This window comes from Glycine max, chromosome 17, assembly GCF_000004515.6.
Source record: "Glycine max cultivar Williams 82 chromosome 17, Glycine_max_v4.0, whole genome shotgun sequence".
In the NCBI taxonomy this organism is placed as follows: domain Eukaryota; kingdom Viridiplantae; phylum Streptophyta; class Magnoliopsida; order Fabales; family Fabaceae; genus Glycine; species Glycine max.
Genome location: NC_038253.2, coordinates 5,648,630 through 5,666,411, shown reverse-complemented (window position 1 = coordinate 5,666,411; position 17,782 = coordinate 5,648,630). Strand labels below are relative to the sequence as shown.

The 17,782-nt window shown below is 35.9% G+C and overlaps 3 protein-coding genes across 6 annotated transcripts; all 3 read left to right on the top strand.

Annotated features, from left to right (window-relative positions):
- The first annotated feature begins 326 nt into the window (after positions 1-326).
- Positions 327-2,911, top strand: HSP70 (heat shock 70 kDa protein-like). Of its 2 annotated transcripts, none has more exons than XM_006600473.4 (2): positions 327-451; positions 612-2,911. In XM_006600473.4, the coding sequence occupies exon 2, from the start codon at positions 627-629 to the stop codon at positions 2,562-2,564; it is 1,938 nt and encodes a 645-aa protein (XP_006600536.1). In that variant the 5' UTR covers positions 327-451; positions 612-626; the 3' UTR covers positions 2,565-2,911. The 2 variants fall into 2 exon arrangements, with proteins under 2 accessions (XP_006600536.1, NP_001362769.1); NM_001375840.1 differs by having other exon boundaries at positions 349-499; positions 612-2,811.
- A 1,448-nt stretch (positions 2,912-4,359) lies between these two features.
- Positions 4,360-10,701, top strand: LOC100780734 (translation initiation factor IF-3-like). 3 transcript variants are annotated; one of them, NM_001414643.1, is made up of 10 exons: positions 4,360-4,700; positions 4,787-4,826; positions 4,959-5,018; positions 5,732-5,784; positions 6,453-6,508; positions 6,592-6,625; positions 9,525-9,597; positions 9,687-9,779; positions 10,079-10,270; positions 10,517-10,701. In NM_001414643.1, exons 1-9 carry the CDS (start codon positions 4,432-4,434, stop codon positions 10,226-10,228), a joined length of 828 nt encoding a protein of 275 aa, NP_001401572.1. In that variant the 5' UTR covers positions 4,360-4,431; the 3' UTR covers positions 10,229-10,270; positions 10,517-10,701. The 3 variants fall into 3 exon arrangements, 2 of the variants coding, with proteins under 2 accessions (NP_001401572.1, NP_001242651.2); NR_183023.1 differs by lacking the exon at positions 10,517-10,701 and having other exon boundaries at positions 4,792-4,826; positions 10,079-10,402; NM_001255722.3 differs by lacking the exon at positions 10,517-10,701 and having other exon boundaries at positions 10,079-10,402.
- Positions 10,702-12,153: 1,452 nt separating this feature from the next.
- Positions 12,154-17,710, top strand: LOC100779834 (cellulose synthase A catalytic subunit 7 [UDP-forming]). Its single transcript, XM_003549484.5, has 13 exons — positions 12,154-12,626; positions 12,872-13,067; positions 13,424-13,620; positions 13,700-13,796; positions 14,004-14,106; positions 14,231-14,497; positions 14,596-14,941; positions 15,033-15,296; positions 15,397-15,609; positions 15,729-15,939; positions 16,034-16,230; positions 16,335-16,688; positions 16,871-17,710. The coding sequence occupies exons 1-13, from the start codon at positions 12,552-12,554 to the stop codon at positions 17,450-17,452; spliced, it is 3,102 nt and encodes a 1,033-aa protein (XP_003549532.1). The 5' UTR covers positions 12,154-12,551; the 3' UTR covers positions 17,453-17,710.
- Positions 17,711-17,782: the final 72 nt, after the last annotated feature.

Below are 17,782 nucleotides of genomic sequence, written 5' to 3'. Positions count from 1 at the left end.
GTCAGTAGTTAGTTTGTATGACCTGTCCTTTTTTAAAATATCATTTACTCCATAGATCAATTTTATATCAATAGAAGTTTATTTAGTTGATGTCTACTAAAAAGAAAAATATATGATCTGTATACAAATTTTACAATTTTTTTCATGTAAAATTTAACTATAAATTCCATTCTCAAAACTAGTATACTTTTAAATTATTATATTTATTTTTTTAGTATTATAAATTTTATGAAAATTTTAATTAAAAGTTTTAGCGCACAATTTTACACTGATAAAATGCACTAAAACTTTACTAAATAATAGTAAAATTATATTAAGAAAATAAAGTCAACTTCAACTAAACTGCTAAAGTGAATATTTCTCGATTTCTCTCTTACTCTGTTTTCTTTCTGGAACATGATCAAACACTCGAGAACTCTCTAGCCAGCTCTGCTACTTTCTTCCTAATCTCGTATATTCTCGAACTCACTCTAATTTCTAACGCGGACTATAAATTGCGGTTTGGGTTCTCTCTCTCTCCTCACTCACAACAATATCTGCACATAAAAAACCACTCTACAAAACTCTCCAGTAATTCTGAAAATTTTATTTTCTTTTGGTGAAATTAACAGCTCTGTGATTGATCAATGGCGACAAAGGAAGGCAAAGCCATAGGCATCGATCTCGGCACGACCTACAGCTGCGTGGGCGTGTGGCAAAACGACCGCGTCGAGATCATCCCCAACGACCAAGGCAACCGAACCACTCCCTCTTATGTAGCCTTCACCGACACCGAGAGGCTCATCGGAGACGCGGCGAAGAACCAAGTCGCCATGAACCCGCAGAACACCGTCTTCGACGCCAAGCGTTTAATCGGTCGCAGATTCTCAGACTCTTCAGTTCAAAACGACATGAAGCTGTGGCCGTTTAAGGTCGTGGCTGGCCCTGGCGACAAGCCCATGATCGTGGTCAATTACAAAGGCGAGGAGAAGAAATTCTCCGCCGAAGAGATATCTTCCATGGTGTTGGTCAAGATGAGGGAAGTGGCAGAGGCGTTTCTCGGACACGCCGTGAAGAACGCTGTTGTCACTGTCCCTGCGTACTTCAACGACTCGCAGAGGCAGGCTACGAAGGACGCAGGGGCAATTTCGGGTTTGAATGTGTTGAGGATTATCAATGAACCCACCGCTGCTGCCATTGCGTATGGGTTGGATAAAAAAGCTTCGAGAAAAGGTGAACAGAACGTGCTTATCTTTGACCTTGGTGGTGGTACTTTTGATGTTTCGATATTGACCATCGAGGAAGGGATTTTCGAAGTGAAGGCCACTGCTGGTGATACTCATCTCGGAGGTGAAGATTTTGATAACAGAATGGTGAATCACTTTGTTTCTGAATTCAAAAGGAAGAACAAGAAGGATATTAGTGGGAATGCCAGAGCGTTGAGGAGGTTGAGGACAGCGTGTGAGAGAGCCAAGAGAACGCTCTCTTCCACAGCGCAGACAACTATTGAAATCGATTCACTATACGAAGGGATTGATTTCTATGCTACAATTACGAGAGCTAGGTTTGAGGAGATGAACATGGATTTGTTCAGGAAGTGCATGGAGCCGGTGGAGAAGTGTTTGCGTGACGCCAAGATAGACAAGAGTCAGGTTCATGAGGTTGTGCTTGTTGGAGGTTCCACTAGGATCCCCAAGGTTCAGCAACTCTTGCAGGATTTCTTCAACGGGAAAGAGCTTTGCAAGAGTATTAACCCCGATGAAGCTGTGGCGTACGGTGCTGCTGTTCAGGCCGCGATCTTGAGCGGCGAAGGAGACGAGAAGGTTCAGGATTTATTGCTGCTGGATGTTACACCACTCAGTCTCGGTCTTGAAACTGCTGGTGGTGTCATGACTGTGCTGATTCCGCGGAACACAACTATTCCCACGAAGAAGGAGCAGATTTTCTCAACCTATTCTGATAACCAGCCCGGGGTGTTGATCCAAGTGTTTGAAGGAGAACGGGCTAGAACAAAGGACAACAATCTTCTCGGGAAGTTCGAGCTTACAGGGATCCCTCCAGCACCAAGAGGAGTGCCTCAGATCAATGTCTGCTTCGACATCGACGCTAACGGGATTCTGAATGTCTCTGCAGAGGATAAGACTGCTGGTGTGAAGAACAAGATCACGATCACAAACGACAAGGGTAGGTTGAGCAAGGAGGAGATTGAGAAGATGGTGAAGGATGCAGAGAGGTACAAGGCAGAGGATGAAGAGGTGAAGAAAAAAGTGGAGGCTAAAAATTCGCTTGAGAATTACGCGTATAACATGAGGAACACGATAAAGGATGAGAAGATAGGAGGGAAGCTGAGCCCGGATGAGAAGCAGAAGATTGAGAAGGCTGTGGAGGATGCGATACAGTGGTTGGAGGGAAACCAGATGGCGGAAGTGGACGAGTTTGAGGACAAGCAGAAGGAGTTGGAAGGGATCTGCAACCCCATCATTGCTAAGATGTACCAGGGTGCTGCTGGACCTGGTGGAGATGTTCCTATGGGTGCTGACATGCCTGCTGCTGGTGCTGGACCTAAAATTGAAGAAGTTGACTAAGCTTGTGGAATATCACTAACTTCAACTTTGGGTTGCTTCTTTCTTATTAGGTGCTCTGCCAGAGATGTAAGCTTTAATAATGTAAGTTTTAGTGATGTAAGGTTTCATGAATCGTGAATAAGGTCTTTTTAGTTTCATGTGAATTTCAGAGATGATGGAGCTTGAGATTAATGTAATTTTTATACTGTTTGGCTTTTTAATGTAATGTGATTTAAAAAAAAACGTTTGTTCCTGTCTGCTTTATCAATTCCCCGGAGAAAATTATGACGCTTTCTTTTCATGCATCCAACACCTAACACCTGTGCTTATGTTGCCTATATTTTTCAATAACATTTGAATTAGCAAAATCACGATAAAGTATTTGTCATTCAAAACTAGGTTGGCATTTTCGCATTGCTCATAAGTTCAGCTATCCCAGTGTCAGTAGCCAAGATAACTCAACCACTTGCATATGCCACTATGTTATGGCTCATGTTAAACAGTGAATGAAAAGGAGAATTGATCTTGAAAGTCTATAAAGTGAATTTTTAAAATTGATCTGTTGTTTTTACTTTCATTGAATTCAAGACTAGAGTGATAATACTTCCTCTATTTAGGAACTAAGTTGATAGTAACTCTAAATGATTTTTCATCTATAATGTTAGTTTTCTCTTGAACTCTTATTACTCGCCAAAAAAACATTTTTCTTTCTGTTCAAGATCCAACATATATATATATATATATATATATATATATATATATATATATATGTGTGTGTGTGTGTGTTTGTTTTATTGTGTTTATATTTAATAATTTATATTATTATCCTCATGTTAATTTTATATTGATGAGAAATGTTATATTATTTTATAACATTTATATTATCTAATAATTTATAAATGATTTCTTTATCGTCATGATGAAAGGTTTTTCTACTAAATATTTATAGAAACAAAATACGAGCAACACGTTTTTTTTATTGACTAAAATTAATAAAAATATAAATTTTTGTAAATCTTTTTTTGTATTTAATCTGGATTTTGTAGTTTTTAATAAATTTTTTATAAAAAATATATGTTAAAAAAGTATATTAAATTATATGTTATTAATACTCTTCACTGACTAAGTGATGTAAATTTGTTTTGACTAGTAGTCTTATAAGGGATTTAACTTAATTAGTTGATAAATAATGAAAGAAAAAAGTTTTGTTATCCATAATTGTCATGTTGGATTTGAACATGATTTTTTTTATTATTTACATTTCAGGTTAGTTAGGTCCTATGGGTTAACTAAGGTTAGAACATCTATCAAAATTAAAATGAATGTTTATAAATATTTTTTAATAAATTTTTCACATAGTAAAATTTCAATTCATATTTTTTTTGAGATATAAGTCTACTCTTTACTGATTAGATTAATTTTTATGAACAAACATGATTATATTTATTGGAAGTTACATATTCTCTAAAAAAATTATATATTGTAAAAAAAAGATGTAACAAAAAGACAACAAACTTATACATTAGACTTTAAAAGGTTATCAACAAGTGTTAGTAATCATAAAAAACAAGTGTTAGTTTGAGTATCAAATAACATTTTAAATTTAAGTTTTTTGATAAAAAAAAAAAGACGTGAATGAGAGAATAGACTTTATCAAAAGTATTCGATTATGATAGAGGTTAATAATAATTAAAACTTAGTAATGCATTACCAATTTTATGGTAGAAAAAAAAAACATTAAAAGGTGCTAATGGTGTTTCACATAAAAAAAATTATTTATTTTAATATAAATTATAAAGTGAGCATCTCTATCAATTTGAAAGGAGTCCAGAGTTTAGGATAAGAGATATGCGCCAGAGTTGAAGCGAGAAGGAAGGGTCCGCGCGCCATGGCTGGCATCACCACCTCCCCCTTCAAACTCTCTCACTTTCCGACTCTCTTCTCTTCTTCTGATTCCAAACTCTTCGGCCTTCCCCTCTCCAATCCCTATTCCCTCAAATTCGACCCTTCTTCTCTCTCCACTACCTCTCTCTCCTACGTCAAAGCCCGCTACTACGGCGGCGGCGGCGGCCCTCCCCGCTCCCCCAACGACTCCCGCTTCCGCAAGTCCTCCGATTCCGACGACGACGATAAAGCTCTCGACCTCTCCACTCTCAGGTACTCTACTCCTTCCTCCTCAATTCCTCTCTCTCTTATGCTTCCATTGGAATTTCTTCATTAAGATTGCTTTTGATTTGAAATAGGTCAGATACCGTGAGGCTTATTGATCAGAGCCAGAATATGGTTTGTTCTCTTTTCCATTCTCGTGTAATTTTATTCGCTACAGAAGCACGTGTGAACAAAGCTACTACTTTTTACAAGTTCTAATTCAGTCTGCAGCTGGCGGAGGGTTCTGAAGTTGTTATGTTTTTGTAGGTCGGAGTAGTGTCAATTGATGACGCCATTCAAATGGCTGAAGATGTCGAACTTGACTTGGTATTATGTCTTTTCCTTGCTATTGCTGCATCTCTATTTAAATATTTCTTCTATTTGTTGGCTACCATGACATCGTTTGGGGTGGATTGACTGCATTCGGAAGCATAATCTTTAGTTGTCTATGTTCTGCAGTTGAATTTAAGCTCAATTAGTATAAGTTATCTACTTATCTACAAATGTATGTGTCGTTTTGATTTCTTAGGGTAGCTATTATTTGTTTATTTTCTTATGGTCACACTTATTTAGTTACACACTAACACTATGTTTCATAGTTTCTGCATGATAAAAAGGATAATAAATAAATAAAAAAGGAAGTGCTTCCTATAATTTAAACATAGACAGATATCACAACTAACTTTGGTGTTGAAAACCTAAGGGGGCGGTTACTTGTGCTTTTATTTTCTGTTTTCACTTTTTAATTATAAAAATGCCATTTTGTTTTCAATTGGTTTTCTGTTTCAAAGATTTGTACAGGAAGCATTGAAAACAACTTTTTTCTTCTCTGTTACCTTTTAGATCTTTGAAAACAGGAAACAAATTGAAAATAAGGTGAATTTTGTAATTAAAAAAAGAAAACAGGAAATAAATACACCCTAACTGCTTCAAGTCAGATCAGAGTAGATTCACTGGCTAGTTTCTTTTGCACCTACATTGGAACATGGGCTACTTGTGACGAGAATTTATAGACTTATTTTCTCTCCTTTTTTGGTCAGGTAATATTATCCCCAGATGCAGATCCTCCTGTTGTTAGAATAATGGATTACAGGTATGAACTTTGTGTATCCTCAGGGAAAAAAAAAAACTCTGCTTTTTTAGTTTTCTCTCATACATTGAATTATTTATTTATTTATGCTCATTAAATCCAGTATCAACATACTGGTGGTTGATGGCTGTATAAAGTGGTCGAATAAGGGTGTGCATATATCTGTGTCGAACAGTCATTTTTGGGCATCCATTGATAATTTAGCAGTTAATGACCTGCCCGCATACATGTTCAACAATAATTGACATCAAGCAATTTAAATTGGGTTGATAGACAAATAAAAAAAATTGGTATCCAGTTTTTTCTTGCTTCTCGGTTCCAATTTTTATGAGGTAGGGGATAGTGGTGGTGAAGGTGGGAGTATTGTTTGCATTCAGTGGTCTATAAATGGATGCTTTGTTTCTATATTTGCTTGGGATGAGGGTGTTGTGAAGACATGATTGAACAATAAGTAATGTAATTGGGAATCAACAGGGAGGTTAATTCACATACATGTAGTTGTTCATGAAAGACATTTGCAATTGACTTTTACTTGACATTGTTAAATGAATCTTTGTGAAAGGCCATACCTAGTTCTACTTCCATTTGACATGATTGGGCATTTGTATACTTATGTTTTGAGCATGGTTGGACCTTGTGAATAAGTGATTCTTATATTTTCTTCTTTACAGCAAATATAGATATGAACAGCAAAAGAAGAAAAGAGGACAGCAGAAGAAAAGTGCTGGTTAGCATTGATATTTTCTTCTAATCATTTACAGAACTCAGAACAAACAATAAATTACTGACCAAGTGGTCTTTTAAATGTAGCTAATCGGATGGATTTGAAGGAGCTCAAAATGGGGTAATGTCCTAAGCTAGTTCTGGACTCTTGTTCTTTTGGATTTCTTAATTATGGATCAAAATATTACTTTCATTAATATTTTTATATTTTTAATAGGTAAAGGGTTAGAACTCTGAAAAGTATATTATGTTATTGCCATGCAATCTAGTTTGGTTGAGTGAAGGGACTGTCTTTTCTTGAACCTGAGACCAAAAATGGTATTGCAATAAGCAAACCATTAGACCAGGTTGTTGACAGACCCATGCAATCTATAGTTTGTCTTAGGTTAACTATAGGCTCTCCTGAAAGGCATTTTATGCATTTGTCCAAGTTAATTATTTTCATTACTTACTTTCAAGAAACTAGAAAAACAATAACAACAACAAGCCTTTTCCTACTAGGCGACGTTGACTACATGGATATAATGATGCCGTAATGTTTTGTCTTATGTCTATGGACAAACTATTGACTTTTAAATCCTTTTTAATGGTTTTACATAGATTTTCTCACTCTTCCTTTGTCTCTATTGATTGGGCTACCTTTCTACATGTCTTTTCTACACATGTCCAAAGTACCTAAGGCGAGTTTCTACCGTTTCTTCTCTTAACTTTTTCTCTAATGGATTCATTCCTAATCTTATCTTGTCTAATATGTCCACTCGTCTGTCAACTAGTTCATTTCTATTACATCGAGTTTATTCTCTTAGATTTTTACACCCAACATTCAGTTCCATACAGCATTGCAGATCTTATAGTTGTGTGCTAAAATCTTTCTTCGAGCCTGATTGGTACCTTTTTGTCACAGAATGACACCCAAAGCACTGCTCCATTTTCTCCATCCCAATTGAATCCCGTAGTTTACATCTCCCTCTATTCTGTTGTTCTATATGATGGACCCTAGATACTTAAACCATGTGATTTGTGGTGAAGTTTACTCTCCAAGTTTAACTTATATGCTAGGGTTGTTGTTTCTCGTGCTAAACTTTCATTCCATATACTATGTCTTCTACTAAAGCAAAAACCATGAGCTTTCAAATCTCATCTTTCCATCTCTATCTTTATTGATAAGGGTTCAAACTTGACCTTTAGTGCAGTCCTAAAGTTATAGGAAAAATTGATGTGACCCCTGCTTTGTGTTCTTACACTAGTCGTGATCCTTGATTGCTCAAATATATATATATATATATATATTAACACAAACTCCTTTCTTTTCTATGGCCTTCCGCTATACCTCTCTTAGGCTCTTAGCACTCTTTGCCAAATCAATGAAGGCCATATCTAGATCTTTTTTTATTTCTTCAATCTCTCTCCATTAAATGTTGTAACAAGTATATTGCTTTCATGGTTGATCAAGTAGGCATAAAACCAAATTGATTTTTAGTCCCGTGAGTCTCTTGTCTTAGTCTCCATTCTCCACTTAATTACCCTTTTCATAACTTCATAGTATGACCCATGAGCTTTATCCCCTTATAATTTGGGCAATTTTGTATATATCTTCCTTGTTCTTATAAATAAGGATTAAAGTACTCCTCCTCCACCGAAATTTTCTTAGTTGTCATTGAACAACTTTGTGAGCCAACTAATACCTTTCTCACCTAGACTCTTCCATATCTCAATGAGTATATTATCCAGTCCAACTGCTTTGCTTGACCAAAGTCTCTTGATTTGACTTTCTTTTCATTCCTTTAACAATCTTGTTAGTTCCTCTTACCATCTTTGGTGTCTAAGGATTGGTATAACCCTTCAAGAGCTCTAACTTTCACCTTGCTCACCACTTTTTTGGTTTCTTTCCCAGCTAACACTTGCTTCCCCAATTTTTAGCATTCTTACACAAGGACTATGGTTTGTAACATACCATTTTAGCCTTAAGGTCCTTAACTTTATTTTGCACCCTTTCATTACACCAAGATTTTTTATTGTTAGATCCCCAACCTCTTGACTCTCCAAGAGTCTTTTTTGCTATTTTCCTAATCCCCTCAGCCATTTTGTCCTACATATCATTTACACTTCCATGTTCCTCCTAACTCTCTTCTTCGATACTACTTATGTATTTAGCAAAAGGTTACATGGTCATCCCAGGTGACACCTAATAATATGTATGTGGTGTCATGTCAACATTTGACTCCCAAAATTTCTTCTATCCCTAAAATGATTGCTATTTATTTGTCCTAAAATGAATGTTAGTGGACTAAAAACAATGATTTCAAAATTTGAAGGGACTAAAACCAAAGGGAAAAAATAGAAACCACAACCAAAATTCACTCATTTTATAAAGACAAAAAACAATGATTTTAAATTTTAGAAGGATGAAAATCAAAGGAGAAAAATTAGGGATTAAAACCAAAATTTGCTCATTTATAGGTACCAAAAATATATTTAACCCTTGCAAATTTTAGAGCTACGTTCCTATCTCCTAGCCTTTGTACACTGCCCATTTCTTGATTTTATTTTGCCAGCATACCACAACTTTTTTTCTCGTAGACACTCCTGTTTCTGCTCCTAATCATGATGTCTACTATTTTAGGTAACTAGATGAAAGTAATATAGAAAAGAAATTGCACAAGTTGGGCATTTTATCATCAATATCTTGTTTCTTGGCTGTGATCTTGGGATCAATTAGGCCTGGATGCATTGAGAGGAGTTTGTTTAGTCATGCTTTCTCAAAGATAAACAGAGGAAGTTTTATGTGATGCATCACACTATAAAGATATATAAAACTACCATTGTAGTATCATTTAGATGCATAAAAAATTATGCTTTAATTTACTTTTTTCTTCCATTGATAACATAAACTTAATTAGAGCAGTTTCAGCTATTGATTTTTCATGAGCTGTGTTTTAGTTATGCTTGGTTATTTTTACTAGAACAATCATATGTGACTATGCCTTCTTTTACTAATTCTTTGTACCTTTTTTTAACAGATACAACATAGATGAACATGATTATTCAGTGCGTTTGAAAGCTGCACAGAAATTTTTGAAAGATGGCAACAAGGTTTCATGAATTATATTGTTATGTCATATTAAGCACATGCACCTGCACATACACTAATGTATTGAAATCATTGGGATCAATTACTGCAGGTTAAGGTCATAGTAAACCTCAAGGGTCGTGAAAATGAATTCCGGAATATGGCTATTGCGCTTATTACACGTTTTCAGAATGATGTTGGGGAGGTATGCCATGTCACTTTGCTGTGCTATGATTATCATGTTTCTTAGGCATTAAAAACCTGACTACTTTCCAACAACAAAAAAAAAGAATTTGACTGTAAGTAGCCAAGTAGGTCCTGGGATGTTATGCCGGTAATGCTCTCCCTTGCTTGTTATTACACTTTAATAATTCTCAGTCACCATTTCATTTGTTATTTCCATTTTGATTTCATTTGTGCGTTGGATTTACATTTATGGTCATTGGAGACATTTCTTATTACCTGCTTGAATTTTATATCCAAACCACACTTGGGTGTGTGCAGCTTGGAATAGAGGAGACAAAAAACTTCCGTGACAGAAATATCTTCATAATTTTGGTTCCAAATAAAGTTGCTGTGCAGAAAACTCAAGAACCACCAAAGAAAAGAGACAAGTCAGCTGCAGATGAAGTCTCCGTTAGTGCCCAAGCATAACCGCAAACTTCCACGCTAGTTTCTAATTGTAGAATGGATATTGTGAGTAACTTGTATTGGTCCGAGTTGGAAAATTTTCCGAGCATTATATAATTGTATAATTCATGTGCAATAATAGCATATAAATTCACGAGAATTTTAATTATAGAGGCAGCCTTGGCCTTTTCAACACAAGTTTCTGAAGGGATACATCATATATCATAAAAGAACAATCGCACGTGGATAATTTATGCTCATTTTAATTTTTGAAGTTGACAGCAATATTTGCATACTTCTATTTCAATCCAGTGCATGTCAAGTTGGTGACTGGTAGAAGGGTCCATTATCCATACCTTGATCAAGACAAGAAGCACATGGTCCTAACAAAGGTTTTGGAAGGAAACCCGTCAATTCTCCTGATTATGCCTGCCTAATAATATGGTTAGGGGAACAAGTAGTACCTCTTTCTGGATGCTGCTTATGTGTAGCTTGAGCTCAAACGCTAGTTATTGTAACCTAAAGATGTAGAGGCTTCAACTTATGGACCTAACGATTTGAAGGTAGCTTAGTTTTGAAGTGCTTGCGTTCGAAGAAAACTAACGTGTTTTTACTCGCATGAGTGAACAAAACGTAGTCCTGAAAGCAACACGTTATGTTATTTTGGGTCTGCAAGCAACACATTATGTGTACCCTATTTTATTTTATAATTTAAATATGTTTAGGTTAGGTTACTAACTTCAGTTTTAGTGTTTCGAAATTTCTTTGGTTGATTTTTATCTTTACAATTTTTTAAAAAATAATTTTTGTTATAACTTAATGGTGATGTGATATGTATTTTGTTATGTTATGTCAATAATTGAGGAAGCATTCGAGTAATATAATTAGGTGTAAGTGATGATAAAGATTATTTAAAAAAAATTAAAATTTATGAGAACTGAAGCTATTGAATCTTCGTTTAAAAAAAAAGGTAATGAAACTTTTTTAAATGATTGAAACTAAATTTAACTATATTTATACGAACCAAAAACATTTTTCTTCATTTTGGGTGAACACATGTTTTTCTACATGACTAACGTTTTCAACAACAATAAAAAAAATTCATGCTTAATCTAGAAAATGCGGATAGATAAGTAGATAAATATCCTCTGGTAAGCATATATAATTGCATTTTCCTATAGAAGATGCAAAACATTTTCTAGTTATGATGTTAGGTACACCTTTTTCTGGTCTAATGCCTGCCTAATCTTCAGGGAATATTCATATGTTTTCTTATAGAGAATGTCAATAATAAGTAGATAATTCGCAGGCATTATTGTCAAACAAGCAAAACCTGATGAGTTACACGTGGATTTATGTAAAAATGACTAATGTTTTTTTTTAAAGATAAAAAGGGCTAATGTTATAACGTACACATAAAAACAGGGGTCTACTTTATATAACGTACTCATTTTTTTTCCACAACTCTCTTATATATTTATTTATTTATTTAAGTTAAATGATAAAATATGAGGATGTTCTTTAAGTTAAATTTTGAAAAACAAAAAAATTTGATGGTTTTTTAGTTCAAATTTTTTGGTATTGAATGCTAATGTACACCAATTAGGGCTGATATTAGTATTTTTTTTATGATTATTTTGATAAAACTAATTGAAAAGTTAATTGAAAGTTCAAAAAATTAATTTATTAAATTATAAGTATTTGATAAAATTATTTGTTGAAGTAATTGAAAAGGATAAAATGACATAAAAATAATAAAATCGTGATTATTTAAAAAATGTAATCAGAAAATTTGATAAATAAGTTAAAAATAAAAAAGACAGAAATATAAAAAGTTAGAAATTAATTATTTAAAAAATATTTCAAAAAATAATAAAAATTATTAAAAAATTTATTTACTAAACTGTAAAACAAACATTTCTAACTAATAAAAAATAATTAAAAACCAACTTTAAATATTTTGTCCATAGTCAATTTTATAAAGTATAGAACAACGGATGCAATGATGATCAAGCTTCTTGAAAAATATGGAGGAAAGAAGAAAAAAAATTCAGAAGCAACGAAGCGCAAGAGACACACCTCACCAACGTGTTGTCATTGTTGATGATTGCATGAAGGAGACGGTAGTTGAAAAAAAAAAGGAAGAAGCTTAACTTCAAGGCAATGGAGACCCTGCAACCAACAGCATGCAGCAGCCCCTTATGTGGACACATTAATTAGGTGAACACACCAAAACAAAACCTACAAGCATCAGTGTTCCTCATAAAACATAAACTTGTTCTCAAGTCTCAACCTCTCCACTCCACTCCCTATTATTGTTGTGTCCCATTCACCAGTCACCACCAAGATGGAAGCCAGCGCTGGACTGGTCGCTGGTTCTCACAATCGCAACGAGCTAGTTGTCATTCATGGCCATGAAGAGGTAATATATTGTTGTAGTTGTAATAACCATGCATGAAAGCTACTAGCAAAAAAAATTCAGAAAAGGGTATTTAATTCATTAGTTGTGCTCGTTTTGGTAGATTAATAAACCAAGGGAGTCTACCGTAGTTGGCTGAGTAGAGTGCGTGATGAGTTGTTGTAAATCTACTAATGACACTTGTTTTTGATTCCAACAGATTAAAAAAATAAGAGTTGATTAATATATAATGTGCTGTTTTGGTGCAGCACAAGCCTTTGAAGAACTTGGATGGGCAGGTGTGTGAGATATGTGGCGATGATGTGGGACTCACGGTGGACGGAGACTTGTTTGTGGCCTGCAATGAGTGTGGTTTTCCAGCATGCCGGCCATGCTATGAATACGAAAGAAGAGAAGGGAGACAAGTTTGTCCACAGTGCAAGACCAGATACAAGCGTCTCAAAGGTACAAATCTTTTAAGCAACTTTAAAAAGCCTCAACGTGTTTGGAAGAATATATGCACTTCTTAATTAGTCAGACTTATAACATATATTTCTGTAACTATTTAGGAGAATTTACGAAAATATATGGCTTTTGGAACTTATATGAAAACAATTTAACTATATTTCCTCTTAGATTATAGAAACAACCTATACATTAGCGCTTACATAATAAGCATTTACTCAATAAGTATTTAATTGAGTTGTTTATTCAAATGCATCCATTCTCATGCATTAGTTTCAATGCGTTTAGTTGTTACTACATGGTTTAGTTGGTTTGAAGGAACTGATAATTCATTGTGTTCTGATTATACTAATTAGGGAGCCCGCGGGTTGAGGGAGATGATGAGGAGGAGGATGTGGATGATATTGAACATGAATTTAACATCGAGGAGCAGAAAAAGCATAACCATTCTGCTGAAGCCATGCTGCATGGGAAGATGAGCTATGGAAGAGGTCCTGAAGATGATGAGAATGCTCAATTCCCAGCTGTTATTGCTGGTGGTCGCTCTCGACCTGTAAGATTTTAAAAACATTACCACTCTATAAAGCTTCCTATATTCAATAGACACTTATAACAAGTTTTCATGGATGCAGGTTAGTGGGGAGTTCCCAATAGCATCTCATTATGGGGATCAGATGTTAGCTTCTTCACTGCAAAATCGAGTGCACCCATATCCCGCGTCTGATCCTCGTAAGAAGTAGTTTATAGCCTTAACTCTTAAATATTGATGTACACTTACAAAACGGATTATGCTGATGTTAGTTTCAGGCTGCTATAGCTATAGAAATTTTCACTTCTGGCACTAATTCAAGTACAACTTGAAATGTTTAATTTTCTTAGTCTTCTTCAACATTGTGAAGCTTAGTTACAATATGTGGAATGCTGTGATCAAAGCAGGAAATGGAAAATGGGATGAAGCCAAAGAGGATAGAATGGATGACTGGAAGTTGCAACAAGGCAATTTGGGGCCTGAACCTGATGAAGATCCAGATGCAGCCATGTATGCTTATAGATAGTACTACAATTAGGAAACTGTGATGCAGTTTCTGCCAATTAACTTTAATTGATTGAAATGATGGAAAGAAATTAACTGCTATATATATATACAATGTGAATTTGTGCAGGTTAGATGAAGCAAGGCAACCATTGTCAAGGAAGGTACCAATAGCATCCAGCAAAGTGAATCCATATAGGATGGTGATCGTGGCACGGCTTGTTATCCTTGCCTTCTTCCTTCGATATAGACTTATGAATCCTGTACATGATGCACTGGGACTGTGGCTAACTTCTATTATATGTGAAATCTGGTTTGCTTTTTCATGGATCCTTGATCAGTTTCCCAAATGGTATCCCATTGATCGAGAAACATACCTTGATCGTCTTTCAATCAGGTAAAAGTGACCTTCAGTCTTGCTATAGTAACATTGTTCTGTTAACTTGAAATCCCAAAGTTTGAACTTTCATTGCTGATCAAAAAGTTGTTCATTAGGTATGAGCGTGAAGGTGAACCCAACATGCTTGCTCCAGTGGATGTCTTTGTTAGTACTGTGGATCCCATGAAGGAACCTCCTTTGGTTACAGCCAACACTGTTCTTTCAATCTTGGCCATGGATTACCCAGTTGCTAAGATATCGTGTTACATTTCTGATGATGGAGCTTCAATGTGTACATTTGAAGCCCTGTCAGAAACTGCGGAGTTTGCTAGGAAGTGGGTACCATTCTGCAAGAAATTTTCTATAGAACCTAGAGCACCAGAGATGTACTTCAGTGAGAAAATTGATTACCTCAAGGACAAGGTGCAGCCCACCTTTGTTAAGGAGCGTCGAGCTATGAAGGTTTGTATCATATCTATCAGACTAGTACTTGAAAAAATGGAGTTTAGAAGTAAGTTTAAAGCTTATTCAATGTTAATTGGGCGTTTGACAGAGAGAATATGAAGAGTTTAAGGTTAGGATCAATGCACTTGTGGCAAAAGCTCAGAAGGTTCCTCAAGGAGGATGGATTATGCAGGATGGGACACCATGGCCAGGAAACAATACTAAGGATCATCCTGGTATGATTCAAGTCTTTCTTGGTCACAGTGGAGGTCATGATACTGAAGGAAATGAGCTTCCTCGTCTTGTTTATGTTTCCCGAGAGAAAAGGCCTGGATTCCAACACCACAAGAAAGCTGGTGCTATGAATGCTTTGGTAGAGTTTTTTGAGCAGTTTTTGTTGTTGCTATGATGTCCATTCACCTTTATATGAGACACGATTACTTGACAGTTCCAATTATTGCTGTAATTTGCAGATTCGGGTCTCCGCTGTGCTCACAAATGCTCCTTTCATGCTGAACTTGGATTGTGATCATTATGTTAATAACAGCAAGGCTGCTCGAGAGGCCATGTGCTTCTTAATGGACCCCCAAACTGGGAAGAAGGTCTGCTATGTCCAATTTCCTCAAAGATTTGATGGCATCGATAGGCATGATCGTTATGCCAATAGAAACACGGTTTTCTTTGATGTAAGTCACTGCAAGAAAAACAGCATTAGCATAGCATGACCTTTTTTCTAAGCATTTGATTGTTTTTTTTAGTATCGTAAGCTAATATTAACTATTTCCTTTTCTTTCTGTCTCTACAGATTAACATGAAGGGTCTAGATGGTATTCAGGGTCCTGCATATGTTGGCACAGGGTGTGTATTTAGGAGGCAAGCTTTATATGGCTACAATCCTCCCAAGGGTCCCAAGCGTCCAAAAATGGTAAGCTGTGACTGCTGCCCATGTTTCGGAAAGCGCAAGAAGGTTAAGTATGAAGGGAATGATGCAAATGGAGAGGCAGCAAGCCTTAGAGGTTCTCATATTCCTAATCACTCATGTTGCCAGTAACTTCAATCCAAATATATTTCAATTTGACCTTTTCTAACCCATGTGACATGTCTAAATAGGAGTGGATGATGACAAAGAGGTGCTGATGTCCCAGATGAATTTTGAAAAGAAATTTGGGCAGTCATCAATTTTTGTGACTTCAACCTTGATGGAAGAGGGTGGCGTGCCTCCTTCAGCCAGTTCAGCAAGCCAACTTAAAGAAGCTATTCATGTAATCAGCTGCGGATATGAAGATAAAACTGAATGGGGAATTGAGGTAACACCAACAACGACAGCCTAGAGATCCTTGATATCTTACCATATTTTGTTCACATCATGAAAATCAGCTTATCCATGTTATTTTGCTTTCCAAATATGCAGCTAGGTTGGATTTACGGGTCTATTACAGAGGATATTCTAACAGGTTTTAAGATGCATTGCCGTGGTTGGAGGTCCATTTATTGCATGCCAAAGAGAGCAGCATTCAAGGGTACTGCTCCCATTAACTTGTCAGATAGGCTTAACCAGGTGCTTCGTTGGGCACTTGGCTCCATTGAGATCTTCTTCAGTCGTCATTGCCCTTTATGGTATGGCTATAAGGAAGGGAAGCTGAAGTGGCTTGAGCGATTTGCCTACGCAAACACAACTGTCTACCCCTTCACCTCCATACCTCTAGTCGCCTACTGTGTTCTTCCAGCTGTCTGTTTACTCACTGATAAATTCATCATGCCACCGGTAACAACATTATTCTATTCCCTTCATGCTACTAAATGAGTTAGACATAACATGCTTTTGAAATTATATCATGCCATATTTTCATAATGTTAAATCCAAAATTATTCGTAGAATGGATGACGAGTTTTCTTTTTTTTTTTTTTTTTGCTTATAAAAGTAATTGTTGATTGATGATGATCCAGATAAGCACTTTTGCTGGTTTGTACTTCGTTGCTCTATTCTCTTCAATCATTGCAACTGGTCTTCTTGAGTTGAAATGGAGTGGAGTGAGCATTGAGGAATGGTGGAGAAATGAGCAATTTTGGGTCATTGGTGGTGTGTCAGCACACCTCTTTGCAGTCATACAAGGTCTTCTGAAGGTTTTGGCTGGAATTGACACCAACTTCACTGTTACATCCAAGGCAGCAGATGATGAAGAATTTGGAGAATTATACACCTTTAAGTGGACTACTCTCTTGATTCCTCCAACCACTATCTTAATAATCAACATTGTTGGGGTTGTTGCTGGAATCTCAGATGCCATAAACAATGGGTACCAATCCTGGGGACCTCTATTTGGAAAACTATTCTTTTCATTTTGGGTGATTGTCCATCTGTATCCATTCCTTAAAGGTTTGATGGGTCGCCAAAACCGCACACCCACCATAGTTGTTATATGGTCAGTACTATTGGCTTCCATTTTTTCCTTGCTTTGGGTAAGAATTGACCCATTTGTATTAAAAACTAAGGGACCTGATACCAAGCTATGTGGAATCAACTGCTGAAAGACTGGTTTTCCTATAGTATCCTTTTGTGAACATCTTTTAAAGATGTATGTAATTGTAGATTCTTGATTGTTCTGTATGATGCGTGAACTAAAAAGTTTATATGTACAAGGATGAAAAAAGAGTGAAAATTGGAAAGTGCAAATGCAGTTTTCTCATCTTTGTAAATGTGCTGGATGATGTATTGGTTAGCAATTGTTTTGGCTCAAACTGCCCAAGGATTGGAAAGGAAATCAAAGTTATAGGTTTACCTATAAATTGTTGCGAGTAAGTATATATTGTTAATGTTCTATCATAGGCGTCTAGCTCATTGCGTTTAATACAAAATCA